The sequence below is a fragment of the Fukomys damarensis genome, unplaced genomic scaffold (genome assembly GCF_012274545.1).
Source record: "Fukomys damarensis isolate Sample0158 unplaced genomic scaffold, DMR_v1.0_HiC HiC_scaffold_39, whole genome shotgun sequence".
Classification (NCBI taxonomy): domain Eukaryota; kingdom Metazoa; phylum Chordata; class Mammalia; order Rodentia; family Bathyergidae; genus Fukomys; species Fukomys damarensis.
The window spans coordinates 80,859,539-80,880,616 of record NW_022900951.1 but is presented as its reverse complement, the minus strand read 5'-3'; the positions used below and the strand labels follow the sequence as shown (position 1 = coordinate 80,880,616).

Below are 21,078 nucleotides of genomic sequence, written 5' to 3'. Positions count from 1 at the left end.
AAAATGAAAATACCAAAGGGGCGAGCTACTCATCATTTACTATAAACTCATTTATCAGATTTGCTGTAGTCATCCAGAATGGTAGAAACTAACTAGCAGTCCCTCAAACTCATCTCCTGTACACCATTGTTGCACAGTTAAATTATACTTCCAGATACACTGAAGGAGGCAGGAAGGAAGGAGTTTCTTGTGTCACCCCCTCCTGCAACTCCGAGCAGCACAGAATGGGGAAAGGTAGCCCCAGCTTGAGGTAGAGAAAGGAAATTAAGCCCAGGCTTTAAACTTGAAATCCATGGTGAAATATGGTGCTAAATGAGCCCCACATCCCCTACTTCCAGTCAATATTCACAGACTGAGCCACCGGAACTGCTTTAGCCAAGCAGGGAAAGGAATAGTGCCATTTCCTGTCATCCAGCTAGGATCAAGAGTCCACCCACACTCTGGAGATCAGGGAATGAAAGCTAGCATACCTCCATGTCTGGAAGCCCATTGGCAGGCCAGCTCTGGGTAAAAACTTAAGACTCCCTACCCAGAAGGAATCTCCTTTGGCATTAGGTGTGACCATGGACTGCGAATGCTACACTGCCAGTCTTGGCTCATAAAAACCTCACACAATTCTCCAGGTTCAGAGATCAAGCCTTTCAACCAGTTCCAGCATCAGGAAGAAAGAATCCTGTTCACCAGTGAGGCAGGTCACCTCAGTTCCAACCTTGGAGTGGGCTAGACATCTTCCCCCCAAGACTGTTCAGGTCCCTGCATGAGGTTCAGGTTCATGTCTGGCTGAGTAAGGAGTGCTGCACCCATCTCTAGTGAGAAAACTCCTAGGCCTATTAGGTCTGGAATAATCTGCCCCCTCAGGTGTGTAGAGATTTGACCTTAGACAGATAAACTGTTCCTCTCAAAAACTCCATGTAAAATTTATACTAGCAGTGACATCTAATCAGTTTTTTAGATAAAATGTGAGTATGCAAATCTATACCTGTCTGGATTTGGTGTCTGATTTGTCATCCCCCCTCTCTTTTCAGTAATAATTTATTTGCAATAAACATAGTCAGTTGGTTCCACTCAAAGTGTGTTTATTGATTGCCTGTACTTTCATTGTCCCTTGCGACAGTTTTAGTGGATTTCGGGTTAACCAATTCACCATTTAAGCCCTTGAGGATTAAAAGTTGCTCCAATTCAGTCAGGTGGTGTTGCATGACCCTGAGGTTTACCAATATTCGCTTGCGTAAGGCCATTGATTGTGGAAAACGGTTTAAGATATCCTGAGAAAGGTTGTAGACTGAAGGACTATCTGTACTGCTGCTAGACGAGCTAATAGTAGTTCTTTTTACTAATGCAAGAGCAGTCGAATTTGATGACATTTCACCAGTGTTTCTCTGTAAAGAAAATTACACACATGTAATTTGTTTAGTTTAACAATTTCCAAATACTAGCAAATAACAACTTGTTTACAAAAATTGATATGATTTATGTTCTTGTGCAGTTTAGTACATCTATAGATGGACTCTGTCTCTGACCCTTATCTAAAAGAATTTCACTTCCAACTATAAAAAATACCATGAAACTCACATTTGGACTTGAAATATTTGTGAATATACAGAAAGCTCTCTCAATGATGACAAGAGAACCAAACAGACATGTGGGCAAAATAGAAATGAAAGAAGGTGAGAGCAGATTCTCAGAATAGGATGTGATGGTGGGAAAGGTGAGCTTTTGGCTTCACCTTTTTCTCCAGTTGAATGAAAATCAATCCATATAACTTAGTGACTTGGGACTATTTTACAACAGACCACTGTCAATGGAATCTATGGTCAAAATGAGGACTTAATGGACAAAATGAGGAGGAAAGTAGTTAAAGTCTAGAGCTCTTTCTACAGAAAAAAATGAGTTCATTCATATATATATATATATATATATATTTTTTTTTGTACCGGGGATCAAACTTGCCACTAAGGCAGGCGGCGGCATCACTGATATAAATCCCCGGCCCCTAAGGTCATATTTTTACTTCACTATCTTTCTATCATCGTACAAACTCACTCCCCAATCCAAGTATTCAGACAGTTTCGTGTAATTCCAATCTCTGTTACCTTTATATGAAATCGGTTTTTCCAGAAGAAACATATGAAGGCAAACACCGCTCCACTCAATAGGAACAAAAGGATGCTCATGGTTCCTCTTCAGTCTTGTCTATTTTCTTAGAACAGAGGTTCTGGGCTTGTATTTAGGAAGTAGGTGTCGCTTAGCCGCTCAGAGTGGGAAAGGCGCCGGCCCGTATGTTGGGTGTCCCTCAATTCTTGGTGCAACTGGGTTTGCGCTGAGGAGCCGGGCTTTATATAGCGGAGACAGCGTCAGACCTCATAATTGTGTTCTCACATAGGGGCACTATGACACAATCAGTGATGTAGAACCTGGCTCCCAGGAGGCCAGGCTGCACTTAGAAACTGCGCACCTGGTTAATGTGTCAAATCTTTTGAGAGTTAGGACACTGAAGGAACTTAAGATTTCCAAGAAGCTGAAATATAGTAGAAGTACACATTTTAACCAGCCTGAGAGATTGAGAGCAAAACAATAGCAATAAGTACGAAAATAAAAAGGGGATTAGAGACTGTGAGAGGGAGGCGGATGGGAAGAGGAAGGGAGATAAAAAAGAAACAAGCTGTTTTGTATATGCACTTACTTCCCAAGGAAAATGCAAACTTCAGATCCTGCAAACATGTACTAATAAAATTTTTTAAACTTGCAAATAATCTAAAAAATAAAAAAATGCTCTCACCACCTTTTTTCTTTTAAAAGTATGGCTGCCTTTGCTGCCGCCACTCCATTATCCATTTCTAAAACAAGATAGACATGTACTGTAAAGAGTAGTCACCGACTAATTGTAAGTGTCAGTCATTCTTCACATTCCTGTTACTATTTTAGGATTTATTCCAACCTTAATCACATTGGAATAATTATATATATTTGTTGTCTTGAAGTTGAAAAAATGATTTCAAAAACATATTCTCATATAATTCTCACAACAAATTTGAACTATAGGTATGCTTAATACTGGATCTATTTTTGCAGACATAAAACCAGATTCAGGTGTTAAACTCATCTGAAGTCAGTAGCAAAAGCAGGGCTTAAGTGATGGAATTTGAGCTCTGAGATAAACTGTCCTATTTCTTCATCCACATTTACATCCCCAAAACCTCCTCCTCCACTCTGATTTGTATGTATCAAGTGTTTAATATTTTTCAGCAAAGGAATTAAAGTCTATTAGTGGAAGGTAACACAATAATCACTGTACTAGACAGGAATGTTCATGAAATTTATTTAAATGTGAAAGATGACATTAAACTAAAAATGCGGAACTAAAGTGAATGACCAGGGCAACCTCAAAGTGAATGTCAAACAATAACCTATAACTCTGCTTGAGGAACAACTCTCGTTTCATATAGTGTATTGGTCAGTTTTCCTGTTGCTGGGATAATATACACACACCTCAGAGGAGGCGAGGGTTATTTTGGCTCACAGTTTCAGAGGTTTCAGTCCATGAGTGGCTAGGCTCAAGGCAAGACCATTATGGCAGAAGGGCATGGTGGAGCATGGTAGCTGGAAATAGAAAAATGAATCAGAGAGGAAGCGGCCAGGAGCTAGATATACAATCTAAGTTCATACCTCCTTGACCCATTTCCTCCAACTAAGCTCCAGCTTCTAATAATCTATTCAGCTGTAAACTCTTCAATAGATCAACTCATAATCCAATCTCATGTCTAGGAGTCTTACTCGAGTCAAGCTAGCAAGCAAAATTAACTGGCATAGGGAGGTAAAGTAACTTGCCCTTGATCAAACAGCTGGTAGCTGGCAGTTAAAAACCGCTAAAGTCCCGACTCCATTCACCTCAGCCCCTAAAGCATACAATCCCCAAACTAACATGTTTATAGTGGCACAGTTTGTAATAGCTAAAATGTGGAAACAGCCCAATTGCCTATCATTGGTAACTGGATAAAAAAGATGCGGTTCTTCTATAAAATGGAGTACTACTCATCCTTGAAGAATGATAAACTAGAGTCATTGATAGGAAAATCGATGCATATTGATGCTACACTCAAGTTAAATAAATCTGACACACGTATAAATCTGAATAGTTTCTCTGGTGTGAAAAACTAAAAGCGTAATTAAGATCGAAATTCTATAACTGATAATGTGAAGTGGCTGCAGGCAGATCCCCAGTGAGTGATCTGCCCCCACCCCAGAGGCTCAGGCAAACTTGCCCAAACAAAGCTCACCCAGGAAAGAGCTTCATGGGCACACATGCTTCAGACAGAGGCCCTCCCCATAGCATCAGTGATTTGAATCCTGGAATTTGTGTACTGGTGAGAAGCAGAGAAAAGCCCTCTTAGTAGCTTGCTGAGAATTGAAGACCACTGGGTGAGCAAAAAGTTGTCTCAATAAAGGCACAGCAGGCTGCATCTATTGAAATGAGAAGACATAGAAACAAGTCCTAAAACCAGATGTCCAGATCACCTAAGGCAAACCTAAAGGGAAATGAAATGAAACAATCTGATACTCAACCACCTGGACTCCCTGAATTGGCAACAAAAGAGTATCTGGAAAAAATGAAGTCAAAAATAATTTGTCATATTGTGCCCATAGTGCAAGACAAGATTAATAAATCTAGAGCAGACACAGATTTTTAAAAAGAGGAGCTGAGGAACATGATGGAATCCCAACATAGGAAATGAATGAAATCCATAAAACAGATGCAAACAGATTTCCAGGAAATTAAAAACTCCGTTGAAAGTTTACACAGCAGAATGAGCCAATGAGAAGATAGAATTTCAGATATAGAAGATAGGATTGTAATTAGTAAACAGGAAAAGAAAAATTTCTTAAAAATGGTAAGGGACCATGAGTAATCAATCCAAAAGCTGCTAGATGATGCAAAGAAGAATAATATAAGACTGATTGGAGTCAATGAAGAAACAGGACAGAGAGCAGATTACACACACATTCACAGAAATAAAGGCAGAAAACTTCCCAAGTAGGGGGAAAGAACTTGACATACAAATAAGTGAGGCATATAGAATTCCAGCTAGCTAGCCCTGATAAAAAAAATTTACACATAGGCATATCATAGTTAAGATTCCAGAGACTCAACAGATGAACAAAGTTCTACATGCAGTCAGAGAAAAGAAACAAATCACATACAAAGGAAAGCCCATCAGAATCACAGTAGACTTCTCAACACAAACTCAGAGCTTGGAGTGATATATTTCAAACCCTAAAGGAAAACAGCCTCCCATCCAGACTAATGTAACCTGCAAAACTACCTTTCAAAATTAATGGAGAAATAAGATACTTTCATGACAAAGACCACCTTAGGAACTTTATGAATACCAAACCAGCACTCCAAAAAATTTTAAACAATATCCTAGGAAATGACAATGAGGGTATTCACCCTAGGAAGCCTAGCAGAATGAATCCATCAGGCATAAGAAATTAAATGCCGAGAGCTGGAGAGGCCGGGAGCTGACCCTCAGGTAAAACAGCAACATAGAAAAATTAAAGAAGACTGAGGACCATGAAAGAAGGCATCAGGGAATTTTGCTTGTTAGGGTCATTAGATTGCTGGTCCATTAGTCTAAACCAGGGTAAAGGCCATGTTGCCTCCTGGGATAGTTCCCCTGAAGGAGAACGTGAGACTCCAGTGCAAGTGAGGGTCCTGATCCTTTTTGTGCTTAGCCGTGGAGAAGTTGTGAGCACATACTCAGCACCTGCAGGAAAATCTGCACAGCCTTGGGGAGCAGGAGGGAGAGAAAGATGAGGACAACCCACTTGAGGAAGAATTCTCCATCTTGTGGCAGGAATGTGGCTTTTGCTCTCTGGAAAATTCAGCTGATCTCATCCTCCATGTCTACTTCCACTGATACCACAACAAGTTCAAACAGTAGGGGCTGCAGGCCCTGCAAAGCCAGGCCAACCTCAGCCCCTGCATCCTGGACTTTTAGAGCTGGAATAGCATCTCTGACATCCCTGACCACTTCCTGTGTCTGTGGGAACATTGTGAGAGCTCTTTCAACAATCCTGAGTGGTTCTATTGGCATGTGGATGCACACTGCCTGTGCTGTGACCAGCAAGCAATTGGCAAGAACAGCCACGTGGTGCTGTGTGGCTGCAAAGGTTGTACTTGCACCTGCAAGGACCACTATAAGCTTCGAGATCACCTCTGCAGCCACATCCGAGAAAAGGTGGTAACCTGCCCTACCTGTGAGGAAATGTTCACCAACAACACTAACTTCTTAGAGCACATCTGCTGCCAGACCTCCTTGGATCAACAGTGCTTCCAGTGCTCTCACTGTTCTAACAGATTTGCCACAGAGCAGCTATTGAGGGACCACATGCACAACCATGTGAATCACTGTAAGTACCCTCTGTGACATGACCCTCCCACTGCCTTCCTCCCTCCGCAACCACATGTGTTTTCACCACAGTGAGGAAAGGCCCTTTAAATGTGACTGTTGTGACTACAGCTGCAAGAATATGATTGACCTCCAGAAAAACCTGGACACCCGCAGCAAGGGGCAAGCCTATAGGTGTGACTTTCAGAACTGCAGATTCAGTGCCCTGACCCTTTGCTCTATCAAGTACCATTACCGCAGAAAGCCAAGGTACAAGTGTCATGTTTGAGACAAATGCTTCTCATGCAGCAACAACCTCACCGTGCATCTTCGTAAGAAGTACCAGTTCAGGTGGCCCTCAGGGCACTCCTGTTTTCAATTCAAGGAGCATAAAGATGGCTACATGCAGCTGTTGCTGGCTCGCTATGAGAGTGTGGAGCTGACGCAGCAACTGCTGCAGTAGCCACAACAGGACTCAGAGATGGGAGTGGAGCTAAGTGAGAGGAACCTGCAGAGCATCATTCTAGGAACAGAACTGGGGGAGCCAGGACCTGAAGAGGAGGCAGAAAGGAGTGGGTGCAGTGAAGGGATAATCCTCTCTGACTCTCAGGACAGTTCAAGCCCTGTTATCCATATGGTGAATCAGAACAATACCCAAAGCCAGCAAGAGATCATCTACTATGTGCTTTCTGAAGCCCTAGGAGAACCACTCCCAGTTCCTGAGCCACCCTCAGAGGGCTTGGAAAAGCTTCAAGAAATAGCTGAGGAGCCAGAGGTCCAGATGGCATGAAGGCTACAAAGCCTAACCATTCCTAACCCAGGACTTGAGGTTTGAGCCAGTGAGAATGACTGGAATATTGTCTGGGAAACTTTCAAAACTCCCCAAGGGAGACCAACTCTCAGCTGAGGCTCAGGACCATGGCTCTGGGTATAGAGTGTGCATCCCACATTGTGGAAAGCTGACAAAAAAGAAATGTATTGTTGGTATCAGAAGATGGGGAATGGAGCACTCAGCTGAGGCCAGAGGATTGCTGCAAGGTTGAGGCCAGCACTGGCCTCTAGGTAGCAAGGCTCTTTCTCAAATAAATAAATAAAATAAATAAATAAAATAGGGAAAGTAAGGGGAAATAAAAATTAGTAAGCTGTGATACATAAAAAAGAAATTAAATGCAAAGGGGGATAATCTAAAAAAGGAAAATGTCATGACAAGGATAAGTCAATACATATCAATTATAACCATTAATGTTAATGGTCTCAATTTACCAATGAAAAGAAATAGACTGGCAGAATGGGTCAAGAAGCAAAATTCAACAATATGCTGCATATAAGGAAAACATTTAATTCTAAAAGAAATTCATAAATTGAAACATAATGGATAGAAAACAATACTCCATGTGACAGGAACCAAAAAAAAAAAAAAAAGCAGGAGTAGCTAGCCCTTTTGCAGTTCACATGCATTTCAAACTGACACTGATTAAGGGAGACAAAGAAGGACGCTACATCCTTGTAAAGGGAACAATCTAAGAGGAAGAAACGACAATCATAAATGTATATGCACCAAACACTAGTGAGCCCAAATATAAAACACTAATGTACATGAAAAATCAAATAAGCACTAACACAATAGCAATGAGGGATCTCAATACCCCACTGTCACAAACAGATAACTAGACAGAAAATAAACAACAAAATACTATAACTCAATCAAACTCTTGAACAAATGAATTTAACAGATGTTTACAAAGTGTTTCACCCCACGTAATCAGAATGCACTTTCTTTTTAGCTGCACATGGGTTATTCTCCAAAATAGACCATATACTCATTAATAGCACATGTCTAAATAACTGCAAAGGAATCGAACTGATCCCCTGTATATTACCAGATCATAGTGTGATGAAATTGGAGATCAATAGCAAAAGAAACTGCAAGAATTTCACAAACACATGGAAATTGAACAACACACTCCTGAATAACCAATCGGTCACAGAGGATATTAAAGAAGTAATCAGATAGTAACAATGACAATAAAACACATCAGAATCTATGGGATACAATGAAAGTAGTCTTGTGAGGGAAATTCATAGCACTGAATACGCATATTAGGAAAACAGAATGAGCACAATTAAAAAACCTGATGCTGAACATCAAGCCTCTAGAAGAAGAAGAGCAGGACAATCCCAACACTCATGCAAGGGAGGAAATTATAAAGATCAGAGCAGAAATCAATGCAATGGAGACTAAAATAACAATACAAAAAATCAATGAAGCCAATAATTGGTTCTTCAAAAGAATAAACAAAATTGACAAACCCTAGCTACTGTTATCAAAAAAAAAAAAAAAAAAAAAAGGAAAGAAAAGGCCCAAATCCAAGCAATTAGGAATGAAAAGGGTGAAATTATAATGGACCAAACAAAAATCCAGAGGACCATCAGTAACTACTTTGAGAACCTTTATGCCAATAAGAAATTAACAGATTCCTAGATTTGAATGAATTATCAATGTTGAACAAAGATGACTAAAAAATTCTAAATGACCCAATATCACTCAATGAATTGAAAAAAAGCCTGGGCCCTGAGGGTTTCACTGATGATTTCTATAAGACATTTAGAGAGGAACTACTGCAACTAATGTTTAAACTCTACAATGAAATTGAAAAGGAAACAGTACTCCCAAATTCACTCCTGGAAGCATCACCTTGATCCCCAAGCACAGAAAGATCCAACTAAAAAAAGAGAAGTATAGGCCAATCTTACTAATGAACATAGGTGCAAAAATCCTTAATGAGATAATGGCAAATAGAATGTAGAAGATCATCAAGAAGATCATACACCCTGACAAGTGGGATTCAGGGATGCAGGGATGGTTCAACACATGCAAATCAACAAATGTAGTACACTATAGTAATAGAGGCAAGGACAAAACCGTATCATCATCTCAATAGATACACAAAAGGTGTTTGACAAAATCCAACACCCATTCATGATAAAAGCCCTACAAAAACTGGTCTTTATTTTAAGCTGATAAAAGCTATCTATGAAAAAACAACAGCCAATGTCATACCAAATGGTCAAAAACTGAAATCCTTCAGTCCACTATCACCACTCCTGCTCAATATAGTTTTGAAAACATTAGCCACAGCAATTAGACAAAAGAAAGAAATAAAAGGAATAAAGATAGGAAATGAAGTCATATTGTCATTATTTGCAGATGACATGATACTCTATATAGAGGACACCAAGAACACCACCGCAAGTCTTCTAGACTTAATAACCAAATTCAGTAAACTAGCTGGATACAAGGTTAACATACAAAAGTCAATAGCTTTTTGGTACAGGGAGAAGAGATTCTTTAAGAAAGAAATGGAGTAATCAATTACTTTCACAATAGCATCCAAAAAAAATTGAAATGCCTAGGAATAAACCTAACAAAAGACATCAAAGACCTCTACTCTGAAAATTACAGCATTCTGACAAAAGAGACTGAAGAGAATATCAGAAAATGGAAAGACATCCCTTGCTCCTGGGTAGGAAGAATCAACACAGTGAAAATGGTCATTCCTCCAAAACTGCTATATACATTCAATGCAACCCCAAATGAAATCACAGCAGCATATTTCACAGACCTTGAGAAAACAATTAAAAAATTCATTTGGAACAAGAAGAGAACTAGAGTAGCAAAAACAATTTTAGGCAATAAAGAGAAGTTAGGGGGTATCACAATCCCCATCTTGAAACTATAATACAAAGTTACTGTGATAAAAACAGCACGGTACTGGCAAAGAAACAGACCTGAGGATCAGTGGAATAGACTGGAAGACACAAAAACAAAACCAGATGTACTCAGCTACCTCATCTTTGACAAAGGAGCTGACAAATAAGATTATACTAACTGGAAAATCTCCTGCACTGCTAACGAAATAATCTAAGAGACAAAATTCAGAACAGAACAGTAGAGAAATATTTGCAAATCATATACCTGACAAAGGTTTAATAGTCAGAATTTATAAGGAACTCAATTATTTAACAAAACTCCTAAAAAAATCCAATAGAATAATGGACTAAAGTACTAAGCAGACATTTCTCAAATGTAGATATAAAATGGCTAAAAATTATCTTTAAAATGTTCAATATTATTAATCATCAAGTCAGTGCAAATCAGAAACTACAATGAGATGGCAGTCTATCCCAGTTAGAATACATACTATCAAAAAATAAAATAAAATTAACAAGTTCTGGTGAGATTGTTGATAAGGGAGAATTCACACACAGCTGGTGGGAATGTAAATTAGTATGAACATTATGAAGATTCCTCAGAAAAACAATAATAAAAACACAGTGTGATGAATTAATTCCACGACTGGATATTTATCCAAAGGAGATGAAATCAGTGTGTCAACAGACATCTGAACTCCCATGTTCATTGCAGCAACATTGGTAACAAAAGCTAAGAAATTAAAACAAAATGGAGGACTTGTGGAGCTGCTTGGAGGTAGGCTATACCGCATGTCCACGGCCCCAGGCCTCCAAGCAGCATGGACTGGTGAGGAGTGGAACCACACAGGCATCCCTGCAGCACCACCCCAGTGCTCTCCCCCAGCCTCTGGCCTTTTGGTTGTGCCAGTACCTGGATCTGAGGCACAGGGGGTCATAAAGGCCACTGTTCTGAGCTCCGGAAGAGAGAGTATAAGTGAACAACAAAAAGATGGCCTCTCTCAAGCTCCTTGATGAAAACTGAAGCCCACTGGAAAATTGAAGAGAATCTCTGCAACCAAGGCACACCAGACTACCATAGTTGGTAAGCTGGAGAGATCACCACCTCCCATTGGAACCTGGACTATCCTCAAGGGAAAGGCAGCTGGAACCTTCATTAGAACCTTGCAGAGTTCAACCCAGCAAGAGGTAAGAGAGATCAACTTGGGCCTTGCAGCCAGAAATCAGCCTGAATCTCAGGGAACTACTGCTGGCTTGCTGAGACTAACTGACTTAGACCTACACACAGATGCACACTTTGTCTATTGTGACAGCAGAGACATAGCCTGAAGGAGGCCCTTCATTTTTACTTTTATTTTTAAAATTATTTTTTGTTTGCCTCTTTTTTTAATATTTCTTTTTTCTACTATTTTCCAATTTTCCTTCATTCTTTCTTCTTTTTCTTTTTTCTCTTTTCTTGCTCTCCCCACTCACTCTCTGCTCTCCCACAATGTTCTTCATCTTCATTTTTATTCCTCTTCCTGCCCTAATTTGGATTTCTTCTCTTTTTCTTTTTTCCTTGCTCGACTGCCATTAGTTTCAAAGGAAAGTGAGTATAGTTGCTAGTTGCTAGCTTCCCTATTGCTGTTAGGTTGTTTTATACTTGTCTTTGTTCTTTAATTCTCTCTTTCCCTCTTGTCTTCAGTAGTTTCCTAGAGTTTGCGTGATCTTCCTGGGTCCTAGTTCTTCCTGGATCTTAGTGCTTCACTTGAAACCATCTCCTATCCTTCAACCTATATATCACTCTCTCCCAACACCTTCTAAGTTACCATTATGAAGGGTAAACTTACTATAAAGAAGAGTTTATTCACTATAAACATATTTTGGGCTGATCTTCAATTTTTATTTAATTCACATGGTTAAAGGTGATAGATTAATAACTACTAAAAATTGTCAATTTTTAAGCTGTGCTTGATGCAAATGTGTTGCTGATTGTATCACATGGGCTAAGGTGTTGTAATCGATCTAATCAGTTGTCCTTCCTGGCATTATGAAAAAGAGAGTGTCTCTAAAGACACAAAACCTAAAGACCAGCTATATCTTGAAGATCAAAGTATTAACCCAGGAATTAAACCAAGGACAGTACGAGCAACAAAAATAGAAATGAGAAGACATTTAAGCAAGGCCCAAATGCAGACTTCCAGCTCACCTAAGGAAAATTATGCAGCAAATGATGTGGAAAAGTCTGAAAATCAACCACCAGAATACCCTGAACTGGTAGCACAGGAAGTAACAAAACAGATGAATGAGGCTCGAGAAAAATTCAAGACAGAAATAATTTCTGAGATAACTACAAAGATGGTGGGCAGAATGAAAGACATGATTAGAGATTCTAGAACAGAAACAGATAAAAATTAGATGAACTCAGGACCATGATAGAAGCCATTAATGTCAAACATAGGAAAGAAATGGAAACCATGAATGCCCAACAAAAGAAAGAAATGGAATCCTTGAAACAGATTCAAACAGATATCCCAGAGACACAAAACTCTATTGAAAGTTTACACAATAGACTGTGACAATCTGAAGACAGAATTTCAGATATAGAACACAGAATGGCAGTCAGTGACCATGAAAAGAGAGATCTCTTAAAGAATAGTAAGGGACCATGAGAAGTCAATTCAACAGCTCCTAGATGATGCAAAAAAGAACAATATAAGACTGGTAGGAGTCCATGAAAAAGCAGGAGAAAGTACAAATCACATATTAAAAAGCTGTTCACAGAATTAATGACAGAAAACTTCCCAAACAGCAATAAATTTTGACAGACAGATAAGTGAGGCATATAGGACTCCAACTAGCCATGATCAAAAAACATCTATACCTAGACATATAATAATCAAGATCCCAGAAACAAAACAGAAAAACAAAATACTGCAAGCAGTTAGAGAAAAGAAACAAATCACATGCAAAGAAAAGCCCATTAGAATCACAGCAGACTTTTCAACACAAACCCTCAAGTCAAGGAGAGCCTGGACTAAGGCACTTCAAGGCCTAAAAGAAAAAACAACCTCCAACCTAGACTGATATATCCTGCAAAACTATCTTTCAAAATTGATGGAGAAATAAGATACCTCCATGACAAGGAACACCTGGGAAATTTCATGAATACAAAACCAGCACTCCAAACAATTCTAAACAATATCCTAGGAAAAGACAATGAAGGTCACAACTCCATGAGGCCCAACAGAGCAAATCCATTAGGCAAAGGAAGAAATTAAAGGGAGAGGGAGAAAATTAAAAGAACCAAGAATGGGACAATAACATGATAATGACAAGTCAATACATATCAGTTATAACCATCAATGGTAATGGTTTCAATTCACCAATCAAAAGAAATAGCCTGGCAGAATGTATTAAGAAGCAAAAGCCAAGACTAATATGTATACAAGAAATGCACCTAATTCAAAAATAAACTCACAGACTGAAAGCGAAAGGGTAGAAAACAGTTCTCCACATGACAGGAACCCAGAAAAAAAGCAGGGGTAGCTATTTTCTTTGCAAGCAAAGTAAACACAGGGAAATCGAATATCTCTCCTGAACAACCAATGGGTCACAGAGGAAATTAAAGAAGAAATTAGGCAGCTTTTATAAATGACTGAGAATGGTAATACAAAAATACAGCAATCTATAGGACACAATGAAAGCAGTACTAAGAGGGAAATTCAAAACAGTGGATTCTACACCAGGAAAACAGGGAGCTCAATAAACTAAGTAATGCTGAATCTTAAGCTCCTAGAAAAAGAAGAGCAAGACAAATTCAAAGCTCATACAAGGGAGGAAATTATAAATATCAGAGCAGAAATCAATGCAATGGAGACTAAGAGAAAGATACATAAAAATCAATGAATCCAAGAGTTCATTTTTCAAAAGAATAAATTAAATTGATGAACCCTTAGCCAACATTAGCAAAAAAAGAAATTAAAGCCTCAAACCCATGCAATTAGAAACAAAAAGGTGAAGTCACAACAGATCCAGCAGAAATCCAGAGGAAGGTTCATCAATATCTACTTCAAGAACCTGTACTCTAATAATATGGAAAATACAGAAGAAATGGACAGATTCCTAGATACATATGAATTACCAAAGTTGAATGAAGAAGATAAAATATTCTAAACACAACAATTACAATCTCTGAAATTGAAAATGTAACTTACCAACATAGAAAAGACTAGGTCCTGATGGCTACTGCTGAATTCTACAAGACATTTAAAGAAGAACTATTGCCACTACTCTTTAAATTTTTCAACGAAATTGAAAGGGAAGCAATACTTCCAAATTCATACATAGAAGCAAGTGTTACTTTGATTCTAAAATCAGGGAAAGAGGCAACCAAAAAAGAGAGAATTACATGCCAATCTCCCTAATGAACAGATATGCAAAAATCCTCAATAAGATACAAGCAAACAGAATACAAAGGATTATCAAGATCATACACCCTGACCAAATCAGATTTATTGCAAGGATGTGAGGATGGTTCAACAGACATAAATCAATAAATGTAATACACTATATTAACAGAGTCAAGGAGAAAAACCGTGCGATCACTTCAGCAGATGCAGAAAAATAATTCAACAAAACTCAGCACCCATTCATGCTAAACACTCTGCATGAAGTTGGAATAGATGGTCTTTATCTCAACTTGATAAATGCTATCTATGGTAAACCAACAGCCATCATATAACAAATGGTCAAAAGCTGAAAACCTTCATGCTAAAAACAAGAACAAGAAAAGTATGTCCAGTATCACAACTCCTGTTGAAGACAGTTCTGGAAACATTATACATAGCAATTAGACATGATAGAGAAATAAAAGCAATAAAGATAGGAAAGGAAAAAAATAAACTGTTATTATTTGCTGATTATATGATATTCTACATAGAAAACCAAAAAACTCTGCCAAAAGACTTCTACACTTAATTGACAGATTGAGTATAGTAGCTGGACACAAGGTCAACACTTACAAAGCAATAGCTTTCTTTTACACAAATAACAGCCTCACTAAGAGAGAAATTAGGGAAACAATTCCTTTCACAAGAACATCCAAAAAAATGAAACATCTCGGAACCAATCTAAAGAAGGAAGCAAAAGACCTCTACAATGAAAACTACACCATTCTCAGAAAAGAGATGAGGATATAAGAAAATGGAAAGACATCCTTGCTCTTTGGTAGATAAAAGCAACCTAGTGAAAATGGCCATACTTACAAAATTGCTGCTATATAGATTCAAAACAATCCTAATTGAAATCTCAAGAGTATATTTCACAGAACCAGAGAAAAAGACTCCAAAAATTCACTTGGAGCCAGAAAAGACCTAGAATACCAAAAGCTATTATAGGCAACAGATCCATGACAGGGGCTATCACAATCCCCAAGTTGAAACTATACTACAAAGCTACTATGTTAAAAAGAGCATGGTACTACCAAAGAAACAGACCCAAGGATTAGTGCAATTGATTAGAAGATGCAAAAACAAGTCCACATATACTCATCTACCTCATCTTTCACAAAGAATGCAAACATCCCCACTGGAGGAAAGAGACTCTTCAATAAATTGTGTTTGAAAAACTTGATTTTAACCTGACAAAGATTAAAACTAGACCCTTATCTTTGACCATGCACTAAACTAAAACTGAAGTGGATTAAAGATCTAAATACTAAAAGAGAAACACCAAACTTGCTGGAAGATAAGTTAGGTTGAACACTTAAAGACACTGCAATGAATAGGGAAAGACTTTATGAACAAATTCTATGTAGCATGGGAACTAGCAGAAAGAATCAACAACTGGGATCTCGTCTTATTAAAATGCTTCTGCATTGCAAGAGAAACCACCAACAGCACTAAGAGACAACTTACAATGTAGGTAAAAAAATTTACCAGCTGTTCCTCAGACAAAGGTCTACTATCTAGAATATATAGAGGACTCAAAAAAATTAGACCCTCCAAATAAAAAGATCCAATTCAAAATGGGCATTTGAAATGAACAGACATTTCTCAGACAAACAAATAAAAGCAGCAAATAAATATATAAAAAAATGTTCAACATCACTGATCATTTGAGAGATGCAGATAAAAACAACACTGAGGTTCCATCTCACACCAGGAAGAGTGGCTGCTATCAAGAAATCAACCAATAACAAATTCTGGTAGGGTTGTTGGGAGAAAGGAGCCCTTCTCCATTGATGGTGGGATTGCAGACTGTGCATCCACTGTGGAAATCAATATGGAGATACTGAAAGAACTAAGACTACAGGTCCCACTTGACCTAGCTAGCCCTTTGATAGGTAATTTTCCAAAAGAATTAATAGCATCACACCATAGCAATATATGCACAACCAAGTTTACAGCAGCACAGTTTGTAATAGCCAAAACTTGAAAGAGACGTATTGCCTTTCAACTGGAGAGTGCATAAAGAAGATATGGTTTTTCTATAAAATGGAGTACTATTCAGCAATAAAAATTGAGAAATGAGACATTTATAGCTAATTGGATGCATATTGAGGTCATATTCAAGTGAAATAAATAGGACACATTTAAATACTGAGTAGTTTCTCTGGTGTGAAAAGCAAAGTGTTAATACAGTTGAAATTGTATAACTGATAATGTGAAATAGGAATAAAAGGGCTGAAGGGGTAGGGGAAATATGTAGAGTAGGGCAAATGAAAGAAGGGAAAATATAAAATATGAGAAAAGCAAAAAGTAGAAACAAAGTCTTTGTAAATAGTGTAAGTTGGAGGAGCGAAGAAAGGGCAGGGATATAAGGAAAAAATAAGAACCAAGATACATTATGTAAAGGCACAAGATCCCAATGATGAATGTGAATGTACTTTATACCTAAAACTACCAATGAAGTTAATGGAAAAAAAGAAATCGAAACAAACTAAGTGTCTGTCAACTGATGAATGGATAAAGAAATCATGGTATACAGATATGGTAAAACACCATTCAGCCACAAAACGCATGAAATCCTGTTATTTGAAATAACATGGATAGACCTGGAGGACATTAAATGAAATAAGGCAGATTAGAAGAATAAGTACTCCATGATCACACCATATGTGAATTTATGAAATTTGACTCAATGAAACTTGAGAGTAAGAATAGTGATTAACAAAATCTGGCTGAATAGAGCAATGTGGGTATAAAATTTATCGGTCCATAGGTACAGTTTTACAGTTAGAGGAATAACATCTAATGTTCTATGGCATGATAAAGTGTATATATTTAATGATAATGCATCATGCATCTCAAAATACTTTGGAGAGAGGATTTGGTTATGTTTTAGTGTTTTATAATGTCATTTATTTATTTTTATTAGTACATTTATAGTACATAATGGTTATATTCATAATGAGAAGATGGATACATGTGTACAATGTATTTTAGTTCTTTTTACTTCCCATTCCCATTTTCTCCTTCCCCTCCATCTCTAAACACTGTTCTCATTTGCAAAACATGTTTTTCTGTTTCCTCTTCTGCATCCTTTATTTTTCTCTTTAAATTATGTATACTTTCAGTTTCTTAAATCAGAGAAACCACTCAAAATTTAAATTTTTATGTGTGATTTGTTTCATTTAACATTATAGTCCTTAAGTGCATCCATTTTCCTGAAAATGACTCAAGTTGTATATAAATATCATGTATTCTTTATCCACTGGATGGGTAAAGATGGATATGTAGACTGATGCTGTATATGTAGACTGCTTCCAAGATTTAGCTGTTATGAGGTGTGCTGCTTTAAACATGTGTAGGCATATATCACTATATGTTTTTAATACCTTTGGGAAGATACCTACAAGGGGAATATCTGGATCAAATGGAATTTGTACTTTCAATTTTTTGAAAATTTCTTTACTGATTTCCATACTGGCTATACTAGTTTATATTCCCACCAAAAATGTAGAAAGGTTTCCTTTTCCCTACAGCCTTACCAACATTTATATTTGACTTCTTGATGGCAGCCATTTTGCAAAGCAAGATGAAATCTCAATGTTGTTTCTATTTGCATTTCTCAAATGGTAAGAGATGAACATTTTTTTCATGTATTTATTGGCCATTTGTACTTCTTCTGAAAAGATCTATTCATTTCAATGGCTCATTTTTTGTTTTTGTTTTTGTTTTGTTTTGTTTTGAGACAGGGTCTGTGTAGTTGAGACTCACCTGGAACTCACTATGTAGCCCAGGCTGGTCTCGAACTCACAGCAATACCCCTGCCTCAGCCACCTGAGTGCTGGGATTACAGGCGTGTGCCACCATGCCCAGCAACAATGGCTCATTTTTTATTCAGTCATTTATTGGGTCTCACTTTTTTAGTTCTTTAGTTTAAATATTAATCCTCTTCATTGTACCTCTAAAAAATGTTCCCAATTCTGTAGATTATCTCTTCATTCTTTTGGTTGTTTCCTTTGCTTTGCAGAAGCTTTTTAATTTGATATAGTCCCATTTGTTGACTCCTCATGTTGTTTCCTGTGCAACTGGAATTTTGTTTAATCTATACTTATGCCTTTGTCTTTAAGACTTATACATATTTTATCTTCCAGCATATTGTTTCTGTTTTGATATCAATATCTTTGATCCATTTTTATTTTTGTTCATGATGACAGATATGGGCCTAGCTTCAGTCTTCCACATACGAATAGTTTTCCCAACACTATTTGATAAAGGGCTATATTTTAATCAATGTAAGTTTTGGACCCCTTTCTCAAAGAACAGTAGCTGACTGCCCTTGGGGTTGTTTCTGCTTCCTCTATTTTATTCCGTTGATCCCCATGCCTTTTTTTTTTCTTCACTGCTGTGCTGCTTTTATCACTGTAGCTTATGTAGCATAACTTGAAGTCCAGTATTGTGACGCCTCCTGCTTTGCTTTTGTTGCTTAGGGTTGCTTTTGCAATTCTAGGTCACTAGTATCAAGTAAATTTTAGGAATTTTTTCTACTTCTGTAAGGAATGCTGCTTATATTTGACTAGGATTACATTAAATCTATATATCAATGTTAGTAATATGGCCATTTTGACTATACTGGTTTGGTCTATCCCAAAACAAAGAATCTTTCCAGTATTTTATTTCTTAGAATTGAATATTTTGAATAAAATGATAATAATTTAAGGTGAAGGATATGCTAATTTCTATAATTTGATATTATACAATGTGTACATGATGGAACGATCAAATCCTAAATATATACAAATATTATATGTTATTCAATAAATAAATAACAAAACAGATGATGAGTTTTAGGGCTTTTTATTTTTGTGACCATAGCTTCCATTTCTTTTGTCCCAACTATGTGCCAGGCACCATAAATATGATTTAAATCATAGTTTCACTTTAATGTTTAGGACAGCTCTCATACCAGTGCTTATAGAAAAACATTATGGTCTTAATTTTCTCTACAATAAAATTGTACCTCAGGGAAATATAATGTCTTAAGCAAGTCTTCATGACTAAGAAGTAGTATTAAGGGACTTTGTGACCCAGAAGTCCCCTGTTTCCACTAATAAACACATGGTGGTTCTAAGCACTTTGATTCAAAGAAGGTTCCACCTGAAGAATGGGGAAGAGCTCAACTATAGCACTCTTCCAGACTGGAGATTTGCAAAGAGGTATAGACTTGCATAGGGTGTAGTAGGTCAGGGCAGAACAGAAACAGGGTCAGGAAACCACATAGACTACTTACACTGAATTTCCAAGACTAAGTACTTTCTTTCAGTGAATTGATTTATTCTCATATATATAGGGAACTGATTCACAAATTGTGGAGATGAATTTCCATGATACGCTTACTGGAACAAAAAGAACCACAAAAATCATTACTGTAATTCCATCTGAGTTCAAAGGCCTGAGAGCTAAAGGACCCAGTCCTGTAAATCCTACTTCAATGGCAGGAAAAGACTGATATCCCAGCTTATGCAAGAAAGCAGGAAGCAAAAAGGGGTAAATTCTTCTCTGCTTTGTTGTATTAAATCCCCCAATAGGTTGGGTGATGTCCACTCTTAGTGAGAGGAGCAATCTAATTACTGAGCCCACCAATGTAAATGTTAATTTTATTTGGAAACACCATCAAAGCCACAGCCAGAAATAATATTTAATCTAGGGATCTTGGTCAAGCTGATGCAAAAAAAAATCACCACCATACTGAGTTTGACTATTTAGAGCTGGTATATCGGGCAGAACTGTATTGTTCAAACATATAAGATGTCATGCCAATTATTACACAACCTTTAAGATTAATAGTACTCAGAGTCTGGTCCTGGACCAGTAGGGTCACCAAATTATCCTTCTTTTCCCAGAATTCTTTCATTTAACCACTAAAAGTATCAAATTTTAGTAAATTACTAGGTCTTGAGCAAGCTAGGACTGTCGATCACTCTATAACCAACAGCATCAACATCCACTGGGAAGCTACTAGAAATGCAAGTCTTCAGCAAAATCCCAGACCAAGTGATTCAGAAACACTGAGCTCAGCAATCTATGTTTGAAGAAGCCCTCTCAGTGACTATAATACATGCTTAAGTGTAAGAAAAAGCTATCCAGAAATAAACAAATTATTTTGATGCTTAGATAAGTGTTTGATTGTCAGGATCATTCTGATCTGTCTTTTTCTCTGAACCTTGAAATTAAACATGCTATTAAGAGGAATCTCATTGCTTTTGCCTCGTTTTGTTTTATATTTCCAATTTGGTATGTAATTACTATGTCAGAGCTTCACATGCAATGAATTCATTCACTACTCAGTTATTGTTTACCTATTTGCATTCACTATTCTTCCCCTGTTGATATTAATGTTCTATCATGTGCATTTTGGCACTTTCGTTATCCATAATATTGGACAGTAACTTGTAGTTAATATTAATAAAGTATATATAACTTTGAGTGAGTTTTTTTTTTGTACCAGGGATCGAACTTGGGTCCTTGCACTTGCGAGGCAGGAAGCAGAA

At 37.5% G+C, this 21,078-nt stretch overlaps 1 protein-coding gene and 1 pseudogene across 1 annotated transcript; one reads left to right on the top strand and one right to left on the bottom strand.

Moving 5' to 3' along the window:
* Positions 1-1,063: 1,063 nt before the first annotated feature.
* On the bottom strand, positions 1,064-2,291 carry LOC104863709 (kita-kyushu lung cancer antigen 1 homolog). Its single transcript, XM_010626290.1, has 2 exons — positions 2,094-2,291; positions 1,064-1,379 (listed from the first exon to the last, which is right to left on the bottom strand). Exons 1-2 carry the CDS (start codon positions 2,172-2,174, stop codon positions 1,077-1,079), a joined length of 384 nt encoding a protein of 127 aa, XP_010624592.1. The 5' UTR covers positions 2,175-2,291; the 3' UTR covers positions 1,064-1,076.
* Positions 2,292-5,651: 3,360 nt separating this feature from the next.
* Positions 5,652-7,179, top strand: LOC104863715 (annotated as a pseudogene).
* The last annotated feature ends 13,899 nt before the right edge of the window (positions 7,180-21,078 follow it).

Excerpts from the sequence above, each read along its gene's own strand:
- LOC104863709 (XM_010626290.1), bottom strand. The coding sequence starts at position 2,174 with ATGAGCATCCTTTTGTTCCTATTGAGTGGAGCGGTGTTTGCCTTCATA. Across the intron at positions 1,380-2,093 it reads AAAACCGATTTCATATAAAG|AGAAACACTGGTGAAATGTC; the intron begins GTAACAGAGATT and ends TTTTCTTTACAG.